Source organism: Podarcis liolepis (assembly GCF_965112155.1).
Source record: "Podarcis liolepis genome assembly, chromosome: 2".
In the NCBI taxonomy this organism is placed as follows: Eukaryota; Metazoa; Chordata; class Lepidosauria; order Squamata; family Lacertidae; genus Podarcis; species Podarcis liolepis.
Window position 1 is genome coordinate 113,691,295 of NC_139555.1, and position 17,517 is coordinate 113,708,811.

At 47.4% G+C, this 17,517-nt stretch overlaps 2 protein-coding genes across 3 annotated transcripts; one reads left to right on the plus strand and one right to left on the minus strand.

The window, feature by feature from the left end:
- Positions 1 to 158: 158 nt before the first annotated feature.
- On the plus strand, positions 159 to 17,144 carry LOC310701307 (uncharacterized protein). 2 transcript variants are annotated; one of them, XM_083492023.1, is made up of 2 exons: positions 159 to 205; positions 14,643 to 17,144. In XM_083492023.1, the coding sequence occupies exon 2, from the start codon at positions 14,653 to 14,655 to the stop codon at positions 16,693 to 16,695; it is 2,043 nt and encodes a 680-aa protein (XP_083348149.1). In that variant the 5' UTR covers positions 159 to 205; positions 14,643 to 14,652; the 3' UTR covers positions 16,696 to 17,144. The 2 variants fall into 2 exon arrangements, with proteins under 2 accessions (XP_083348149.1, XP_083348148.1); XM_083492022.1 differs by lacking the exon at positions 159 to 205 and adding an exon at positions 9,939 to 10,006.
- LOC310701825 (uncharacterized protein) lies at positions 1,424 to 9,816 on the minus strand. The gene is made up of 3 exons (XM_083493251.1): positions 9,675 to 9,816; positions 3,112 to 3,601; positions 1,424 to 2,654 (listed from the first exon to the last, which is right to left on the minus strand). The coding sequence occupies exons 2-3, from the start codon at positions 3,587 to 3,589 to the stop codon at positions 2,155 to 2,157; spliced, it is 978 nt and encodes a 325-aa protein (XP_083349377.1). The 5' UTR covers positions 3,590 to 3,601; positions 9,675 to 9,816; the 3' UTR covers positions 1,424 to 2,154.
- Positions 17,145 to 17,517: the final 373 nt, after the last annotated feature.

The following is a 17,517-nucleotide window of genomic DNA, read 5'->3' on the forward strand; positions in this document are numbered from 1 at the left end:
ATTTCTGAACTACCCAATCAGGAAGCTCCGCGATCGGACGTTAATGGCTCTGACAGTTCCACAGCTTGTTATCTGTTTCTCAAATTTTATTATTATTATTATTTTAATGGGATTCTTTCTCTCTTTCTCCCCGTCCCTTTCATTGACCATTGGCTGCAGGATTTGCCCATCTTGCAAATATGTCTAAACTGCTCCCTTTTTTTTGGTAAACTTTTTATTATTATTATTTGGTTTAATAATGCATATAAAACAGGTTTTGTACACAGCACCTTGAATTTCTACTCAGGCAGATGGAAGTTTCTCTTGAGCATCCACACCAAACACAATCCGGGATTTGTTGATCTGAGTCTTTATGCACACCTTTTCTATCAGCTTAACAATTGCAGAGGTTCTCTGACCCACTGCCTATTTCCTGCTCCTTTGTATGAAGTATATAGCCTGCCGCAAGAATTTTGGATGGCAAGAATTTTGAACCATTAACAAAAAGTAAAATGTATTTTAGCAAAACCATAATCATTTGAGACATATCAAAATAAGGACAAAATGGCATTTCTAATCTAACCGCTCCTCTGACCCCTAGAAAATGTGTGAGTCAGGTTTCTTACTTAAAGATTACAGAATCATAGTTACGTGAGGCTACAATATAAACACTTATATTAGGGAGTAAGGTAAAGGTACCCCTGACCGACTCTGGGGTTGTGGCGCTCATCTCGCTTTATTGGCCGAGGGAGCCAGCGTACGGCTTCCAGATCATGTGGCTAGCATGACTAAACCGCTTCTGGCAACCCAGAGCAGCGCACGGAAATGCCGTTTACCTTCCCGCCGGAGCGGTACCTATTTATCTACTTGCACTTTGACGTGCTTTCAGACTGCTAGGTGGGCAGGAGCTGGGACCGAACAACGGGAACTCACTCCGTCGCAGGGATTTGAACCGCCGACCTTCCGATCGGCAAGCCCTAGGTTCAGTGGTTTATACCACAGTGCCAACCGCCTCCCTGTATTAGGGAGTAAACCCCAATAAATACAGTGGGACATACTGCACTGTTGTCACCATATACAGAGCTAAAGAAGGCCTCTCAAAGTGTATTGCATCCAATATTCTCTCCATAGCAAGCAGGGAGGAATGGCATCACTTTTGTGGAGAAAGCTTATTTTGAGAGGGGGTTGGATCCACACTAAATCAGGTCTCATTGAAAACCAGGGCAAAAAAGATAGTCACCTATGACTAACTAAACTCCCACTGATTTCATAAAGGGCAGCAAACATAGCCTGGATTTAACACAAGAGGTCGATTACTGTACATAGGTCTTCATAGGCAGGAGGGAAAGGCTGGGTCTTGTTTTTGGTGCTGGCTGACAAAAGCACTGCAAATAGCCACCCCAACCTCACTCCCTACATCCAAGTCCCTACATTCCAAGTCTCTCAGTCATCACTCTCAGGGACGCGGGTGGCGCTGTGGGTTAAACCTCAGCGCCTAGGACTTGCCGATTGCATGGTCGGCGGTTCGAATCCCCGCGGCGGGGTGCGCTCCCGTTGCTCGGTCCCTGCTCCTGCCAACCTAGCAGTTCGAAAGCACCCCCGGGTGCAAGTAGATAAATAGGGACCGCTTACTAGCGGGAAGGTAAACGGCGTTTCCGTGTGCTGCGCTGGTGCTGGCTCGCCAGAGTAGCTTCATCACGCTGGCCACGTGACCTGGAAGTGTCTGCGGACAGCGCTGGCTCCCGGCCTCTAGAGTGAGATGAGCGCACAACCCCAGAGTCCGTCAAGACTGGCCTGTAGGGGCAGGGGTACCTTTACCTTTTTACATCACCCTCACAAAAGGGCAGTAAAATACTCATCCTGAGAACTGTTGTGAGCCGAAATATATAGGATCAATACACAAAAGACAGTTGCTTTTCACACTCAATACAGTATCCAGAATTTTTTCAGGACATCAGCATTTGCATACTTTTAAAATACAGCATGACCTAGTAAAGTTATTGGACTTTGTTTACTCCAATACAAAATCCTGCCACCAAAACCCTTACAAATTGTGTAGGTAAGCAGCATTTAGGTACGGATCTAGTACACCTCAGAAATGGGGAAATGGAATGCGAAAACAGGTACAGAGCAGTACTGTTTAAAATCATTTTGATCGGAGAGTCCACGGAGAGGTTAATCATCAGTGGGCACATTCTTTCCCGCCCTGGCTCTCAGAGAATTCACAGCTTTGTTGATTTCCAGAACGGAGGCCTGGAGTTCCTTATCAGCCTGGAATGCTGCTCCATCCTTCCCTCCCACTACGGCTGCGATTTCCTCCAAGACATCCACCAGCAACTCAGGGACGCAGGCGTAGCTGGACATGACTTCAGCTGCGTGAATCTTGCCTGCCAATAGATCCAACAGGGAAAGGCAGTTTCTGATCCAGGACTGCTGCACTGTCACCTCCCTCTGGAGAGCAAGCAGCTCACCACACTGGGCTTCAATCTGGGGGATCCTTTGATTTGCGGAGTTGATTCCAGTTTGCACCTTCTGCTCCTTTTGGGAGAGGCGTGCGATCTTGTCACGGCAGCCAGCCACTTCTGCTGTGCAGAGGTCCACAGCCTGTTGTGCTTCAATTACTAGTTTCTCCGCTGAGTCCAAGGCCGCCTGGTAACCAATAGCCATGCCAGCCCCTAAAAGAAAAGACAAATCAGTGATAATTTCATCTGGGGTGTTATGTACTGAGTTGAATAGGATCCAAAATGCAGCAGTCTGATTGGTCCTAGAACAATGGGATCCAAAATGCAGCAGTCTGATTGGTCCTAGAACAATGCAGCAGTATGATTGGTCCGCAGGAGCCACCCAATCCAACTCCAGGTGGAAGTGAATCTGCAACCTGATTGGCCTACAGGAGAATCCCGGAATTAGCCAATCACGTGCGGCCCATTGTGTAAATAATGTATATAAAGCAGATATTTTGGGGAAACTTTCATTCCTCACTACTATGAGCTGAATAAAGAGCATGAAATCCACACTCGACTCCGAGTATATTTCATGGGGGTATTTAGGGAATGGGTTGGGGTGAGATGTTCTGGTATCTTGAAGGTACCACTTCTGGTTCAAGACTTGCTAGCTCAGGGGATAACCTACCAATGAACGACCCAAGCCCTGGCAGGGCCATCATCCGGAGACCGATTTCCCGGCCCACACGGTTCCTTGCCACTCCCTCACGAGCCAGTCTCAGCTGCTCCTCTGTATGTTCCAGATGCAACTCCGCAGTTTCCAGCATTTCCTGGGACTTCTTCTCAGCTTCCTTGAGGGCAACGATCTGGGTTCCAAGGTCCGCCAAGTCCCCCTTCTTCTCCTGCAGGTCATCTTGCATGAGTTTCTTCATGGCTATCAGGGCCTCCGACTGGGAATCGAGAAGCTGCAGGCGAGACTCGAGACTCTGTTCGGCCTCGGAAAAACGATGCGATGCTTTGGTGACCTGGCTGTGGGTTTTAGCACACATCTCCTTATTTGACCACGGGAGGAGCAGAAGCCCAGTGAGGAGAACAAGCTCTTGCATTCCCGCCTCCAGGTGTTCCTTGATGGAGGAGTTATAGGTCGTATCGTGCACAAAAGCCATGCTGGATGGGAGCTAGAAGGGGAAATAGGAATGGAGAGCGTATTAAGGACACTCGTGTAGCAAGCTTCATGCAGAAAGCCAGATTCATTACTTAGTGAAAGGAGGCCAATTTGGGACGCCGTTGTCAATTTATGAAAATGTCCTCGCTTTACTCAACACATAAGGAGCACCTATTCTAGATCAATGGGACGAGGGTGGCGCTGTGGGTTAAACCACTGAGCCTAGGACTTGCTGATCAGAAGGTTGGCGGTTCGAATCCCCGTGACGGGGTGAGCTCCCGTTGTTTGGCCCCAGCTCCTGCCAACCTGGCAGTTCGAAAGCACGTTAAAGTGCAAGTAGATAAATAGGTACCGCTCCGGCGGGAAGGTAAACGGCATTTCCGTGCGCTGCTCTGGTTCACCAGAAGCGGCTTAGTCATGCTGGCCACATGACCCGGAAGCTGTACACTGGCTCCCTCGGCCAATAAAGCGAGATGAGTGCCGCAACCCCAGAGTCGGTCACGACTGGACCCAATAGTCAGGGATCCCTTTATCTTTACCTATTCTAGATCAGGGGTAGGCAAACTAAGGCCCAGGGGCCAGATCCAGCCCAATCACCTTCTAAATCCGGCCCGCAGACAGTCCGGGAATCAGCGGCTTAGTCATGCTGGCCACATGACCCGGAAGCTGTACACTGGCTCCCTCGGCCAATAAAGCGAGATGAGCGCCGCAACCCCAGAGTCGGTCACGACTGGACCCAATAGTCAGGGATCCCTTTATCTTTACCTATTCTAGATCAGGGGTAGGCAAACTAAGGCCCGGGGGCCAGATCCAGCCCAATCACCTTCAAAATCCGGCCCGCAGACAGTCCGGGAATCAGCGTGTTTTTACATGAGTAGAATGTGTCCTTTTATTTAAAATGCATCTCTGGGTTATTTGTGGGGCATAGGAATTTGTTCTCCCCCCCCAAAAAAATATAGTCTGGCCCCCCACAAGGTCTGAGGGACAGTGGACCAGCCCCCTGCTGAAAAAGTTTGCTGACCCCTTATTCTAGATCACACCAGTTCTTCACATTAACTGTGAAAGAAAAATACGCATCCCTAATCCCGAAATGACCACCACCCAGAGAGATGCCGCTCCCTAGCTCGTCTCCCAAAAGTTTTATTACAGTACTTGCATTTTTATTCTCCCAGGAACAAACATAGGAAGCTGCTGCTTTCTGGTCAGAGTTAGGATTTCTCTGTTATAGGAGAATAATGTGATTTTTGCTGTTGTTGGATATTTAGTCATTGCTTGAGTATAGTTATAAGTTATAAAGAAAGGCAGTACAGTCGTACCTTGGATCCTGAATGCCTTGCGAGTTGAACGTTTTGGCTCCCGAACGCCACAGACGCCACACAGAGTGTTCCGGTTTGCGAATGTTCTTTGGAACCCGAACGTCCGACGAGGCTTCTGATTGGCTGCAGGAGCTTCCTGCAGCCAATCAGAAGCCAAGCCTTGGTTTCCAAACGTTTTGGAAGTCAAACAGATTTCCGGAACGGATTCTGTTCGACGTCCGAGGTACGATTGTATACAAATTGGATTGACATTAAAATAAACATGCATAAGATCGAGTTATTGGTGCATTATGTTGTACGTCCTTGAGCGTCACTGATCAAAGCAGAAACCACGCAGTGTGGATGCAGCAACAGGACATTGCTCATTCACTAGTTTTCTTCTTGGCTTGGGTCAGTGAAACCCATTGGCCAAAACGCAATAACTTGGAACGTGCTTGGAGGAACTCATCGTAAGCCTCAGTTCATCCTGAATTGCAACATGGGCCTGTAAAAAATGACCCTAAGATAATATCAACTCTCATAGCCAAGGAATCCTCTTCCTCTCTCATGAACCGCCTTAATTCTCACCCTTGGCAGGGGGAATTCCCTCCTCAGTGTGCTGGAAGGAGGGCTTGGTTTCTGTACGCAAGAAAATTTCTCCTGAGATCAGCAAAGATGTGCCAACCGCCCTGAGGCAGTGGCCTCCACATTCCTTTTAGTCAAGTAATAGAGACAAATAGCCACCCTACCGATAAGGAATAAACTAAAAAAGGCCCTGAGGGGCAATAAAATGTAGAGGTGTAGAACCAGGCAGGTGGGTCAACTTGGTGGGTTAAAATAAAAGTTGCATCATATGCCTGGACTGTGGGGGGTTCATTGGGAGGGAGATGTCAAATGCAAGTGTGGTTCATTCCCAAAATTGGACTATGATTCCCATCAGCACTAATAATAATAATAATAATAATAATAATAATAATAATAATAATAATAATGCCACCTATCTGACTCGGTTGCCGCAGCCACTCTGGGCGGCTTCCAACAAATGAAAACATTAAGCACAGTAAGACATCAAACATTAAAAACTTGCCCGAATAGGGCTGCCTTCAGGTGTCTTCTAAAATCAGATATGCCCTTTTAAAATGTGGGTTTTTTTGGGGGAATTATTGGGCTTTTGTTTTTATTTTGATTATATATTTTGTGGTTTTATCTTTTGATTTTGTTCTGTGATATACAGAAATATATAAATTCTATAAATAATAATAATAATAATAGTTGTTGTTGATTTCCTTGACATCTGACGGGAGGGGACTGCAAGAAGTTAAAATTATATATACCGGGGTGTGTGTGTGTGTGTGTGTGTGTGTGTGTGTGTGTGGTACCTCGGGTTAAGAACTTTGCTTCAGGATGAGAACAGAAATCGTGCTCCGGCGGCGCGGCAGTAGCAGGAGGCCCCATTAGCTAAAGTGGTGCTTCAGGTTAAGAAAAGTTTCAGGTTAAGAACAGATCTCCAGAACGAATTAAGCACTTAACCAGAGGTACCACTGTATATGACATCTGACGGGAGGGCGTTCCACATGGCAGGTGCCGCTACCGAGAAGGCCCTTTACCTTCAAACATAAACAATGACCAGGAATTATGGGGATAATGTAGTCCAACAGCTACAGAGGAACCCTGACTAGAACTGAGACGAGACCATTTATATGGCACAAAGGCTTGTGTTTGCTCAGATTAAGGCAGAGGGTCCTCTCTTACCACTCCACGCAGGAATGCAAGCCCATTGTCCAAGGATATCAGGTCAGAAGTTAAGACAAGACCCACCTGAGGACCATAGCTGTCTTTATGAAATGTGGTCCGAACGGGGAACTGGAGTGGCAAGTTAATCATCTGTTTGTAACCGGCCAAAGTAGCTCTTTGGTGTTCTGAACCCCAGCACTGGCATGCTTCACACACTCACATTTTACTGGGCCTCTGCATGATGCCATCAATCAGACGTCAGCAACCTAAGGCCCATAGGCCATAAGCAGCCTGTGGGGGTTGTTTAACTGGCCCATGGACCCCTGCCGCCCGCTCAGGGACCCCCGCCACCTTCTTAAGTTGGCTCCCGTGCGCCGCGCTAAACCGGTGCAGAGCAGAGCGGAGACCGCCTTTCACGACGCTGGCCGGCTTCCCATTGGTTGCAGGAAACTCCAGCAGCCAATGGGAAGCTGCGCACCTCTCCACGCCAGAAGGAGCGCCGGAAATAGCGTTCGCGCATGCGTGCGCACGCACTCCGGCCCGCCATGGCGTCTGTGAGACCGTGAACCAGCCCAAGGCACACAAAAACTTTGCCGACCTCTGTGATCAAATCATGGACTTACTGTGGTGCCTCGCAAGATGAAAAGAATCCGTTCTGTGATTCGTCTGGCGGTTTTTTCGTCTGGCGAAGCAAGCCCATTGACGGATTAGCGGATTAGCGCTATTAGTGGCTTTTAGTGGCTTTTAGCGGCTTATCGGATCAGCTGATAAGCGGCTTAGCGGCTTAGAAAAGGGGGGGAGGGGGGAAAAACCCGCAGAAACTCGCAAGACATTTTCGCCTTGCGAAGCAAGCCCATAGGAGATTCGTTTTGCGAAGCACCTCCAAAACGGAAAACTCTTTCGTCTAGCGAGTTTTCCGTCTTGCGAGGCATTCGTCTTGCGGGGCACCACTGTACTGTCGTTCCCCATCCTTCTCAGTCTGCAGAAAACCTGGCCTTTTTTGTGTTGAAAGAACAGACAACATTGCACTACCTTTCTACGGTGTGGTTTTGACGAGTAAAGTGATATATCAGGCAGCGGAACCTATCCTCTTCTACACGTTTTACTATACAGTGGTACCTCGGGTTGCATACGCTTCAGGTTACAAACACTTCAGGTTACAGACTCCGCTAACTCAGAAATAGTACCTCAGGTTAATAACTTAGCTTCAGGATGAGAATAGAAATCGCGCAGCGGCAGCGGGAGGCCCCATTAGCTAAAGTGGTGCTTCAGGTTAAGAACAGTTTCAGGTTAAGAACAGACCTCCGGAACGAATTAAGTACTTAACCCAAGGTACCACTGTAATTGTTTTTCCTTCTTTCACCATGCTTTCTAAAATCAATCTTTTATTTAGCACTGAAATGCCTTAGTTACTGCATTTGTTTGCATTTGTTTTTAAAAAAACAGTGCATTAAAATTTGTTCACCTCCTCATGCACATTTCACCTAATTTATGTACACCAATGTACATAATTTTGTGCATTTCTGTGCAGAATAACATTGCCTGATGTAACACCTTACAAAGAATTCCCTCTAAAACAATGCATTTTTGTACATTACATTTAGCAATATATTCATTTTCATGTGCACTTTCCCCTAACACATGGTTTTTTGCTTGTTTTTGGTACCCATTTTTGGTCAAGGAACTGCATGGCAGTGTTTGGAGAAATATGAATTTGAAAGGCTAGCTAGCTCTGTTTTGCTTTGTGTACATATTAGGCGGAACTGAACAAATTACGCCCTCTTCGCTACCAGTCACCAGTTTAGCCATGAGCTTGTTTATCTCTTCCCTTCCCCAGTTTGCTCTAAAATACATTCTGACTTCATGTACAGTGGTACCTCGGGTTACAGACACTTCGGGTGCAGTGCCCTTCTCCACCCAAGCAATGTGTACAGGAATTTATGTTTTAAGATCAAGTGGACATGAAAATGCATATATTTGTGAAGATTACATTCGTGATCGCATTATAGCGTACAGTGGTACCTCGGGTTACAGATGCTTCCAGTGGCGTAGCGTGGGTTGTCAGCACCGGGGCAAGGCAAGTAATTTGCGCCCCCTAACCCGTGGATTTGCGTCCCCTAACCCTAACCCCCAGATGTTGCGCCCGGTGCGGCCGGCCCCCCCTGTAGCCCCCACGCTACGCCACTGGATGCTTCAGGTTACAGACTCTGCTAACCCAGAAATAATATCTCAGGTTAAGAACTTTACCTCAGGTGTACAGTCATACCTCATGTTACATTTGCTTCATGTTATGTTTTTTCAGGTTGTGTCCCGCGGCGACCCGGAAGTACCAGAAAGGGTTACTTCCGGGTTTCACCGCTCGCGCATGTGCAGGCGCACAAAATGATGTCACGCGCATGCGCAGAAGCGGCGAATCACAACCCACGTGTGCGCAGACGCGCCGCTGCGGGTTTCGTTTCTTTCATGTTGTGAATGGGCCTCCGGAAGGGATCCCATTCGCAACCAGAGGTACCACTGTACAGTGGTACCTCGGGTTACAAACTTAATTCGTTCTGGAGGTCCGTTCTTAACCTGAAACTGTTCTTAACCTGAGGTACCACTTTAGCTAATGGGGCCTCCCGCTGCCGCCGCACAATTTCTGTTCTCATCCTGACATAAAGTTCTTAACCTGAAGCACTATTTCTGGGTTCGCGGAGTCTGTAACCTGAAGCGTATGTAACCCGAGGTACCACTGTATATGCTTTTCATTTGCTGCCAGAAACTCAATGTTACTGCCCACCCTGGCAGAGGAACTGGGGGGCGGGGGGGAGAGCGCATCGCCCCTGGCACCACCAGGGAGGGGGGTGCTAACGTGGCCGCCCCCGACATGCGCTGCACAACCCCCCACCGCGCCGGGCACCATGCCCACAGGACGCATGCCATGCCCCCGCAGGCGGTGTGCCACGCCCCCGGGACGCGCGCCAGCCATGCCCCCACCTGTTCTTCGCCCCCCCGTGCCGGAGCATGCAGCTTTGCCACTGCCAGCCATCCAACTTTTCCTTTGCTGTAGAGACTTACCTTGTTGGAAGCTGCCACTTGCGTAATCTTCCTTTGCTCTGGATCTCGTCCGTGCTTCCAAATCTACACTTTGCTTTCCAGGACCACCTGCAAATAACAGGGATGGTAAGCCAATCGGAATGTAGAATGCAGACGCGGCAGCTCTTCCCATTCCTCACCACCCAGCCCAAGGGTTTAAACATCAACTTGGGAGGAACTAGGATTTATGTCCATGTGAAGCCAGGACTTTTGAAATACTTGGGGTATGTGGCTTAACATACCCACAGCCTATTTATGGGGCCCTAAGTTGAGACCTGAGCACACCGCACCATTGTCTTTTGGCTCGGCGAAAGGTGAGTGAGCTTTGAGGCAATAGGGGATCCCTGGAGATTTTAGCACTGGCGGCTCATTTTGCTGTAAAAATTAGTGAGAAAGGAACAGGGTGGCGAGGGGGACTATTGAGGCGCTACAAATTTGTGGGCCTTGGGATTTTAATGGAGCAGCGTGGGGGCTGGATGGAGAACATTACTAAAAAGCAGAAAACCTCAATAGAGATTGGGAGAAATGTAGATTATGTCTAAAAGAACACTGTAAAAACTTGGACTTTTTGGCAGGCTTTTAATAACTCTTGCAATGTAACAGAGACTTTGGACATAACGGAGGACTGTAATTTGGATGAACTTATAATACAGTGGTACCTCGGGTTAAGAACTTAATTCGTTCCGGAGGTCCGTTCTTAACCTGAAACTGTTCTTAACCTGAAGCACCACTTTAGCTAATGGGGCCTCCCGCTGCCGCCGCACTGCCGCTGCGCAATTTCTGTTCTCATCCTGAAGCAAAGTAACCCGAAGCGTCTGTAACCCGAGGTACCACTGTATGCAGTTGACAAAGGTATTTTAAGAACCCACTGAGGGGAGGAGGGAAGTCCTGAGATTCGGAAGAATCTTGTTTTAATTTTGATATTTGCAACCATTTTATTTATGTGAACGAATTTGTAAAACCAATAAAAAATTTATTATTATTATTATTATTATTATTATTATTATTATTATTATTTAAAAAGAGAACAGCACTAATAAGTAAGCTTACGAAAGGGAGGGGAAAAAAGGGATAGCGTATGGGGAAGATCATGAAAAAAATTAGCCATCATTAGACACCCTTCAGTAGCGGAATAAGGGGTCAACACAGTGGTGACTGATGCCTATCTGCAGAAGACAAAAAGAGGAAAACAACAGTAGGTGGAGCCACAGTATTGACAGGCAGTTTTGCTCACATCCTTCTCTCTGCTGAGTTCCACAAGGGCAGCACTGAGAGCACTGGCTGCCTCAACAGAACAACAGATTCCTAGTTTTATTGGGGGAAAGGAAGTAGATTCTAGTGAATCAGGGTAAGGGGCTGAATGCTAGGAATCAGGGGCTGCATCCACACCAGACCTTTAAGGCATGTTCAGGGCACATTTGCCCCTCCCAAGAATCCCGCAAACTGTAGTTTGTTAATGGCGTTGGGAGTTGTAGTTCTGTGAGGGGTAAGCTACAATTCTCAGAATGTGTGGGGGGAAATGTGCTTTGAATGTCTGGTGTATACGCAGAGTGGGAATTCTGTAAACAGCAGAGCTGTGGAGGCGACAAGGAGCTTGCCCCCACCCGCACCCGGTGGGGTGTACCGTATTTTTTAGAAGTAGACAATTTGAAAGTTCACACATTTGTGCAACGTGTTTTGTAACGGAATAATTGAAAAGGACAAACAGCCCACCGACCGCTCTGCTTGTCCTTTGCCCCTGCAAAGCACAAGTCTGGGAAGTTTCCCACTTGACCTGCTCTTTAGATTTTAATCAGAACAAACCTCAATCTGCGGAAAAGCCCATTGCCGTTTGCTCCAATTCGGTGTAAAAAAGCAGTTTTCCCCAGGTAAAAGCAGTGGGACGAGAAGAAAAGTGTGTAAACCCTGAGAGAGATATGCACAAGAATACACTCAGGGCAAATGGTTATCAGCTGGTGTTTGCATCATATGAAGGGACTGATATTGACCTATATTAAAGTGCCAATGCAATTTTATTTTTTATTTTTGTAGTTTTAAACTGTGTTACATGAACTTGCGAATTTCGTAGTTCTTTTTTCTTCTTCAATATTATGAATCCAAACTAATCGTTTGATTGTGGATGCATCACTAGTGTCTGAATATCCACTTGTCTGCATGGCTCTGAACTAATAGGCCACATGTTTGGAACTATTCCTATCTGCAAGATAATGTTTTATAGCCTCAAAAGAGAGGAAGGCTTTCCGAGCCTTTTACGAGGGAATGTTAAGCAAGGGCTAATAAACCCATCCACTTTTATGGCTATCTGCTTTTTCCATCCGTTCCCCCTGCCCTTTCCCAACTCAGATCCGGTTTGTTGTTACCAGGGGTGATTGATTAACGGCTTGTGTGTTTTTGTAAACCCAAAGGCAGTCCAAGGCTGTCAGTCCTTGAAGAAGGATAACAAAAAGTGAGGGCGGCAAATTATGTTGCAACAGAGTTGTTTGAGCCCATAAACCAGTCAGTCAAATGGCAAATTGACTCAGTAAGCTAAAAGTAGGCGCATTTCAGATTCCTTGCACGAAGCTGTCAAATCCATTCATTTCCATGAATTGCTACATCTTCTTGCCATTTCAGAGAACACGGAAACCCTGACTTTCAGTATCATTTCTTCCATCTAGCTAACCCATTAGACCGCCCCAAGACTTCCCTGCCTGGTTTCATTCCTATAACTCTCTCTTCTAGAATCCTCCTGATTCTAAGTTATTTGGCTGTAGCTTCAACATCTGCTACCTTCCAAGAGAATCCAGAGACTGGGGCCAGTGGCCTCTTGCACCCCCAGCTGTAACTCACAGACGCCGCTAGGTTTTAAGAAAATCCTGACATTCTGGCCCCCTATACTGCCTTTAGAGAGCAAGTACCATCCATAGCAAGGGAGGCCAGGCATCAACTTTGCAGGACCTTGCTTGTTTTTTTACTGGAACTCAAAGAGCCACAAAACAGACCAAGATGCAAAACAACATATGCTTAGAACTAAAGAACGTGTTTCCCTGTGATTAGGGATGTGGGAGATTACATTGGCTTTTGAAGGCAAACCTACCAAATTGGCACTTTCCAAAACAGGCCACCATTCAAAACACAGTGATACCATGGGTTAAGTACTTAATTCGTTCTGGAGGTCCGTTCTTAACCTGAAACTGTTCTTAACCTGAAGCACCACTTTAGCTAATGGGGCTTCCTGCTACTGCTGTGCCACCGGAGTCCGATTTCTGTTCTTATCCTGAAGCAAAGTTCTTAACCTGAAGCACTATTTCTGGGTTAGCGGAGTCTGTAACCTGAAGCGTATGTAATCTGAGGTACCACTGTATGCACTTCTCTGAATTTTGCAGTGCCCTTCTCCACCCAACCAGGAACTGTGTACAGGAATTTATGTTTTAAGATCAAGTGGACATGAAAATGCATATATTTGTGAAGATTACATTCGTGATCGCATTATAGCGTACAGTGGTACCTCGGGTTACAGACACTTTAGGTTACAGACTCCGCTAACCCAGAAATAGTACCTCAGGTTAAGAACTTTACCTCAGGATGGGAATAGAAATTGTGTGCTGGTGGCGTAGCAGTAGTGGGAGGCCCCATTAGCTAAAGTGGTGTCTCAGGTTAAGAGCAGTTTCAGGTTAAGAACGGACCTCCAGAACGAATTAAGCTCTTAACCCAACGTACCACACCTATTTTTTCTTCATTTCAGCAGTCTAATTGTGGTGGCAAGGAGAACAATCATTTTGATGCTGCTCTTGTTAAACAGGAGTTGCTTACCCACTGGAAATGACCCAGAGATCTACTAGTAGATACCAATGCTCTGATCTGACTTGGGAGTCTCCAAGGCTCAAGTATGTGTAGCCTATGACAAACTGGTACCTTCCAGATGTTGTTGGATTCCAGCTCCTGTCAGCCCTGCCAGCATGGCCAGTGATGAGGCATGATGGGAGTTGTAGTCCAAAATATGTGAAGGACACCAAGTTGGGGGAGGATGGTTTATATATAATCAGTATTGCCCATGGATGCAGATGGTATCAGATGACCTACCACAAATCAGATCTGTAGAATTACAGCTGTTGGGAGTCTAGGCAGAAGAAGCCACCTGCTAGCCGCCTCTCAAGGGGAAGGGAAGTGGCCTACCAATCTTAGAATCATGGCCCCTTGTGTTCGTTCACGAAACCAATTCATGGTACCAGTTTTCTGGCTCATACAACCCCTAAGCATTATTTCTGGTAAATGGATAGAGTTATAATCTTGCAGGTACACGTTGACAAGAATATGCTCAGAGACTTACAACTTCTGGTTCCCTATAGTATCAAGATTTTGCTACAACCTACACTTTGTGAAGGGACGCAGGTGGCGCTGTGGGTTAAACCACAGAGCCTAGGACTTACCGATCAGAATGTCGCAGTTCAAATCCCCACGACGGGGTGAGCTCCCGTTGCTCAGTCCCTGCTCCTGCCAACCTAGCAGTTCAAGAGCACGTCAAAGTGCAAGTAGATAAATAGGTACCGCTCCAGCGGGAAGGTAAACAGCATTTCTGTGTGCTGCTCTGGTTCTCCAGAAGCGGCTTAGTCATGCTGGCCACATGATGTGGAAGCTGTACACCGGCTCCCTTGGCCAATAAAGCGAGATGAGCACTGCAACCCCAGAGTCGGCCACGACTGGACCTAATGGTCAGGGGTCCCCTTACCTTTACACTTGGTGAGGAATTTGTTGGTTTTATGAGACCTATCACTAGTCAGGTGACTGCCCCTTGTGACTTAGGCTCCTGTTTTCAGGTGCTCTGGCCTTTGGATCTGTTTGGTTAAAAGAGTACCGTAATGTTTGTGAGTGAGTGAGTGAGTGAGTGAGTGAATGAACGAAAAAATTAAATGTGATGGGCTTGTTCTCAAGGTCCTCTTTCCCGAATGACATGTCACTTTTGTCCCCCAGACTTTGCACAATGGCATCACCAGAAGGAAAACCGCATGGTTTGGTCAAGGCTGTGGAGACCCTCAGCAAAGGACATGACGTCCACAAAGAAACCGAGCTTCTCATGAAACCGTACGCCAACTGGGAAGAGTTTCTCATGCCAGCGCCCATCTCCATTGCTATCTTGGGGGAGCTGATCTTCATCTCCACAGGGCAGGGCGACTTCTCCATCAACCTGCTTCCCCCAGAGGGAGGCTTCCAGCACCTCAAGTACCCAGAATCCTTCAAGGCCTCTTTGTGCCAAGTCAGCAACCGAGGCTGGACCGCCTTCAACGAGGCTCACGTCAACATGGACCAAATCAGGCTGCTGGCAAACGGCATTCCGGAACAGATGAAAACGATTGTGCGTACTCTCATCCAGGAGGCTGAGGTGGTCTCCGCCTTGCTTCCTAACCAGCTGAGGAACCTCCAGGCGGCGACAGAGCAGTGTGGTGGGCTGGCCAAGGCGGTGAGGGCCAAGTTCACCGATGTGATCAACCTCATCCAGGAACTCCTTGAGGCTTGTCTCAATGCCAAGCAGGGCTACGAGAAAGAGCTGGAGGAAGTGCAGACAGCTCTGGAACAAGCCAAGATCAGAGAAAAGTCAGCCAAGGAGGCCAAGGAGATGGCTGAAAGGTACCACCACCAGATGAGGGAGCATGTGGAAGAGTCCTTCCAACAGTACAAGAAAGCCATGGAATCCATCCCCACAGGCTGGGATGCAGTGGGAATGGAGCTGGTCACCACCCTCACTCAGACCCTTAGTGCTTTTTCGGTTGAGTTTACACGGATGGCAGCAGGGAGGCAGGGGAGTCTGGGAGAAGTAGCTGGCATGGGCAGTGGGGAGGGACTGGCCAGGATGTTTCCATTTATATCAGCTAGTGTCATCTGCTCCAAGTCCGCTGAGCTGTTAACGTTTGCTACCAGCTTGAAGAACGTCTTGGATGAACATGGAGGCCTTAAGGCATCTATGATTGTTGATGAGAAGAGTGGGGAGGTCAAAACGGAGTGGGTGAAGAAGAACCTACAGAGGCTGAGAGACTCCATTGAGAAAGAGGAAGGGTGCGACCCCAAAGTCAAAGCCCAGGAGATTTGCCAAGGTGGGTTGGATATTTGCCAACAGTTGGAGAAGGTGGCTTTGGCGGTGGGTGGCATTGGTTCTGTGGGGAAGAGCTTGCTGGATGGGATACACCAACTCCACAAGAAGGCCTTGGAGTTCGACTCCTATAGCAAGGCCTACACTCGGTCTCCAGCCTTTTCCCCCAAACCACCCAACGTGTCCAAGATGGGGGGAGCAGCAAGCTCAGGGGTGGAAAATGCCCATCTGAAAGTACAGCAGAGCCGAGAGACTCTGAAAGCCACGAGGGAGGAGTATCAGAGGAGCTTTGAAAACTTCAAGAAGCAGAACGAGGAATTGGCGGAGATTCTCTGCACCATGAGAGGCTATCAAGTTAAGGAGGTGGACTTTGACACGGCCAGAAAAATGCTCATCAAGGGCTTGGAAGCCCTGGGGCGGGTGAAGGAGCAATGGGAGAAGATGGTGAGGTTTTTCCAAATGATCTCCAACTTAATTGATTCCTGCTTGGTCTGGAGCGTGAAAGAATTTTCTGACACTGTGGATGGAGCCCAGAAGATCTCCAGCTACTCATCCAAAGCCTTCACAGCTGACCTGGTTTACGGGCATGTTTTTAATGCCTCCAGCATGGCCCAGCTGGTAGGCATGATTTCCGAGACTTACACCCTGGTGTCCGAGAAGTACCTTATGGAGCGTGTGAGCAGCTTAGGCCGCCTCCTGGCCATGGAAGCTGACCAACCAAGCCTGGCTGCCGAGCGAGCTGCGTTAGCTGAAGGCTGCGACGCGGCACGGAAAGCGGTGAAGGAGCTGGTGCTGGAGAAGAAGGCAGAGTTCGAGAGAGGGCTGGAGGCCAGAGCGCAGGCCATTGAAAGGGAGATCAGAGCCGTGCTGCCTGCAAATGGGGATACTGAGCCACACTTGAGAGAGCTCAGCCTGGAGGAGGAAAGCAAGTTTCTGTAAGTCCCAAAGCAAGGTCTCCAAACCGTGGGTGGGCGTTGTCCGAGAAGGCTTTAGGAGGCAGGGATGGAACCAAGAGAATGCTGGTGATTAACTCACAGGTCAAAGGTCCCACTTCACCACTGCTGCAAACACAAAACAGAAGTACCTTCGTCCTGTATGTTCATTAAAGCAACAATAAACATGAAAAGAGACTTGTGTGTGGCAGCAAGAATATTATTGGCACAAAATTGGAAACAAGAAGAATTACCGACAAAAGAAGAATGGAGGATGAAACTGATGGACTATGCAGAATTATATAAATTAACAGGAAGAATTCGAAAGCTGCGGGACCAGAGATTCACAGAAGACTGGCATAAATTTACGGACTATTTGGAGAGTAATTGTGATGATCATATTACGTTTGTAGGTTCGCGAGAAGTTTTGTAAGGTGGACTATTTGAAATATTGCACACACAAAAAAGGTAACGAGGGGGTCTGTTAGTTAAGATAATTAAAGGCAATAGGAATTTAAGAAATGCAGAATAACGGAAGACCATTAGAGGGGCTGATGGAAGACCAAAGATTGTATGATGTGAAGTTCTGTTGTATGAATGATAACTAATATGTAAAAATTAATAAAAATTATATTAAAAAAGAAAAAAAGAAAAGAGACTTGTGTGTGTATATGTGGCAACCTGCTGCCATCTGGTGGAATAAGTGCTTGGTGTTTATTTGATATTTGTTGAGGGACAACCATTTCCCCAGAACATTTTTATTTTCTAATAATAATGATGATAATATTGGGGCGGGGACATGTACTGATGCTGTGAGTGCCACTCACGG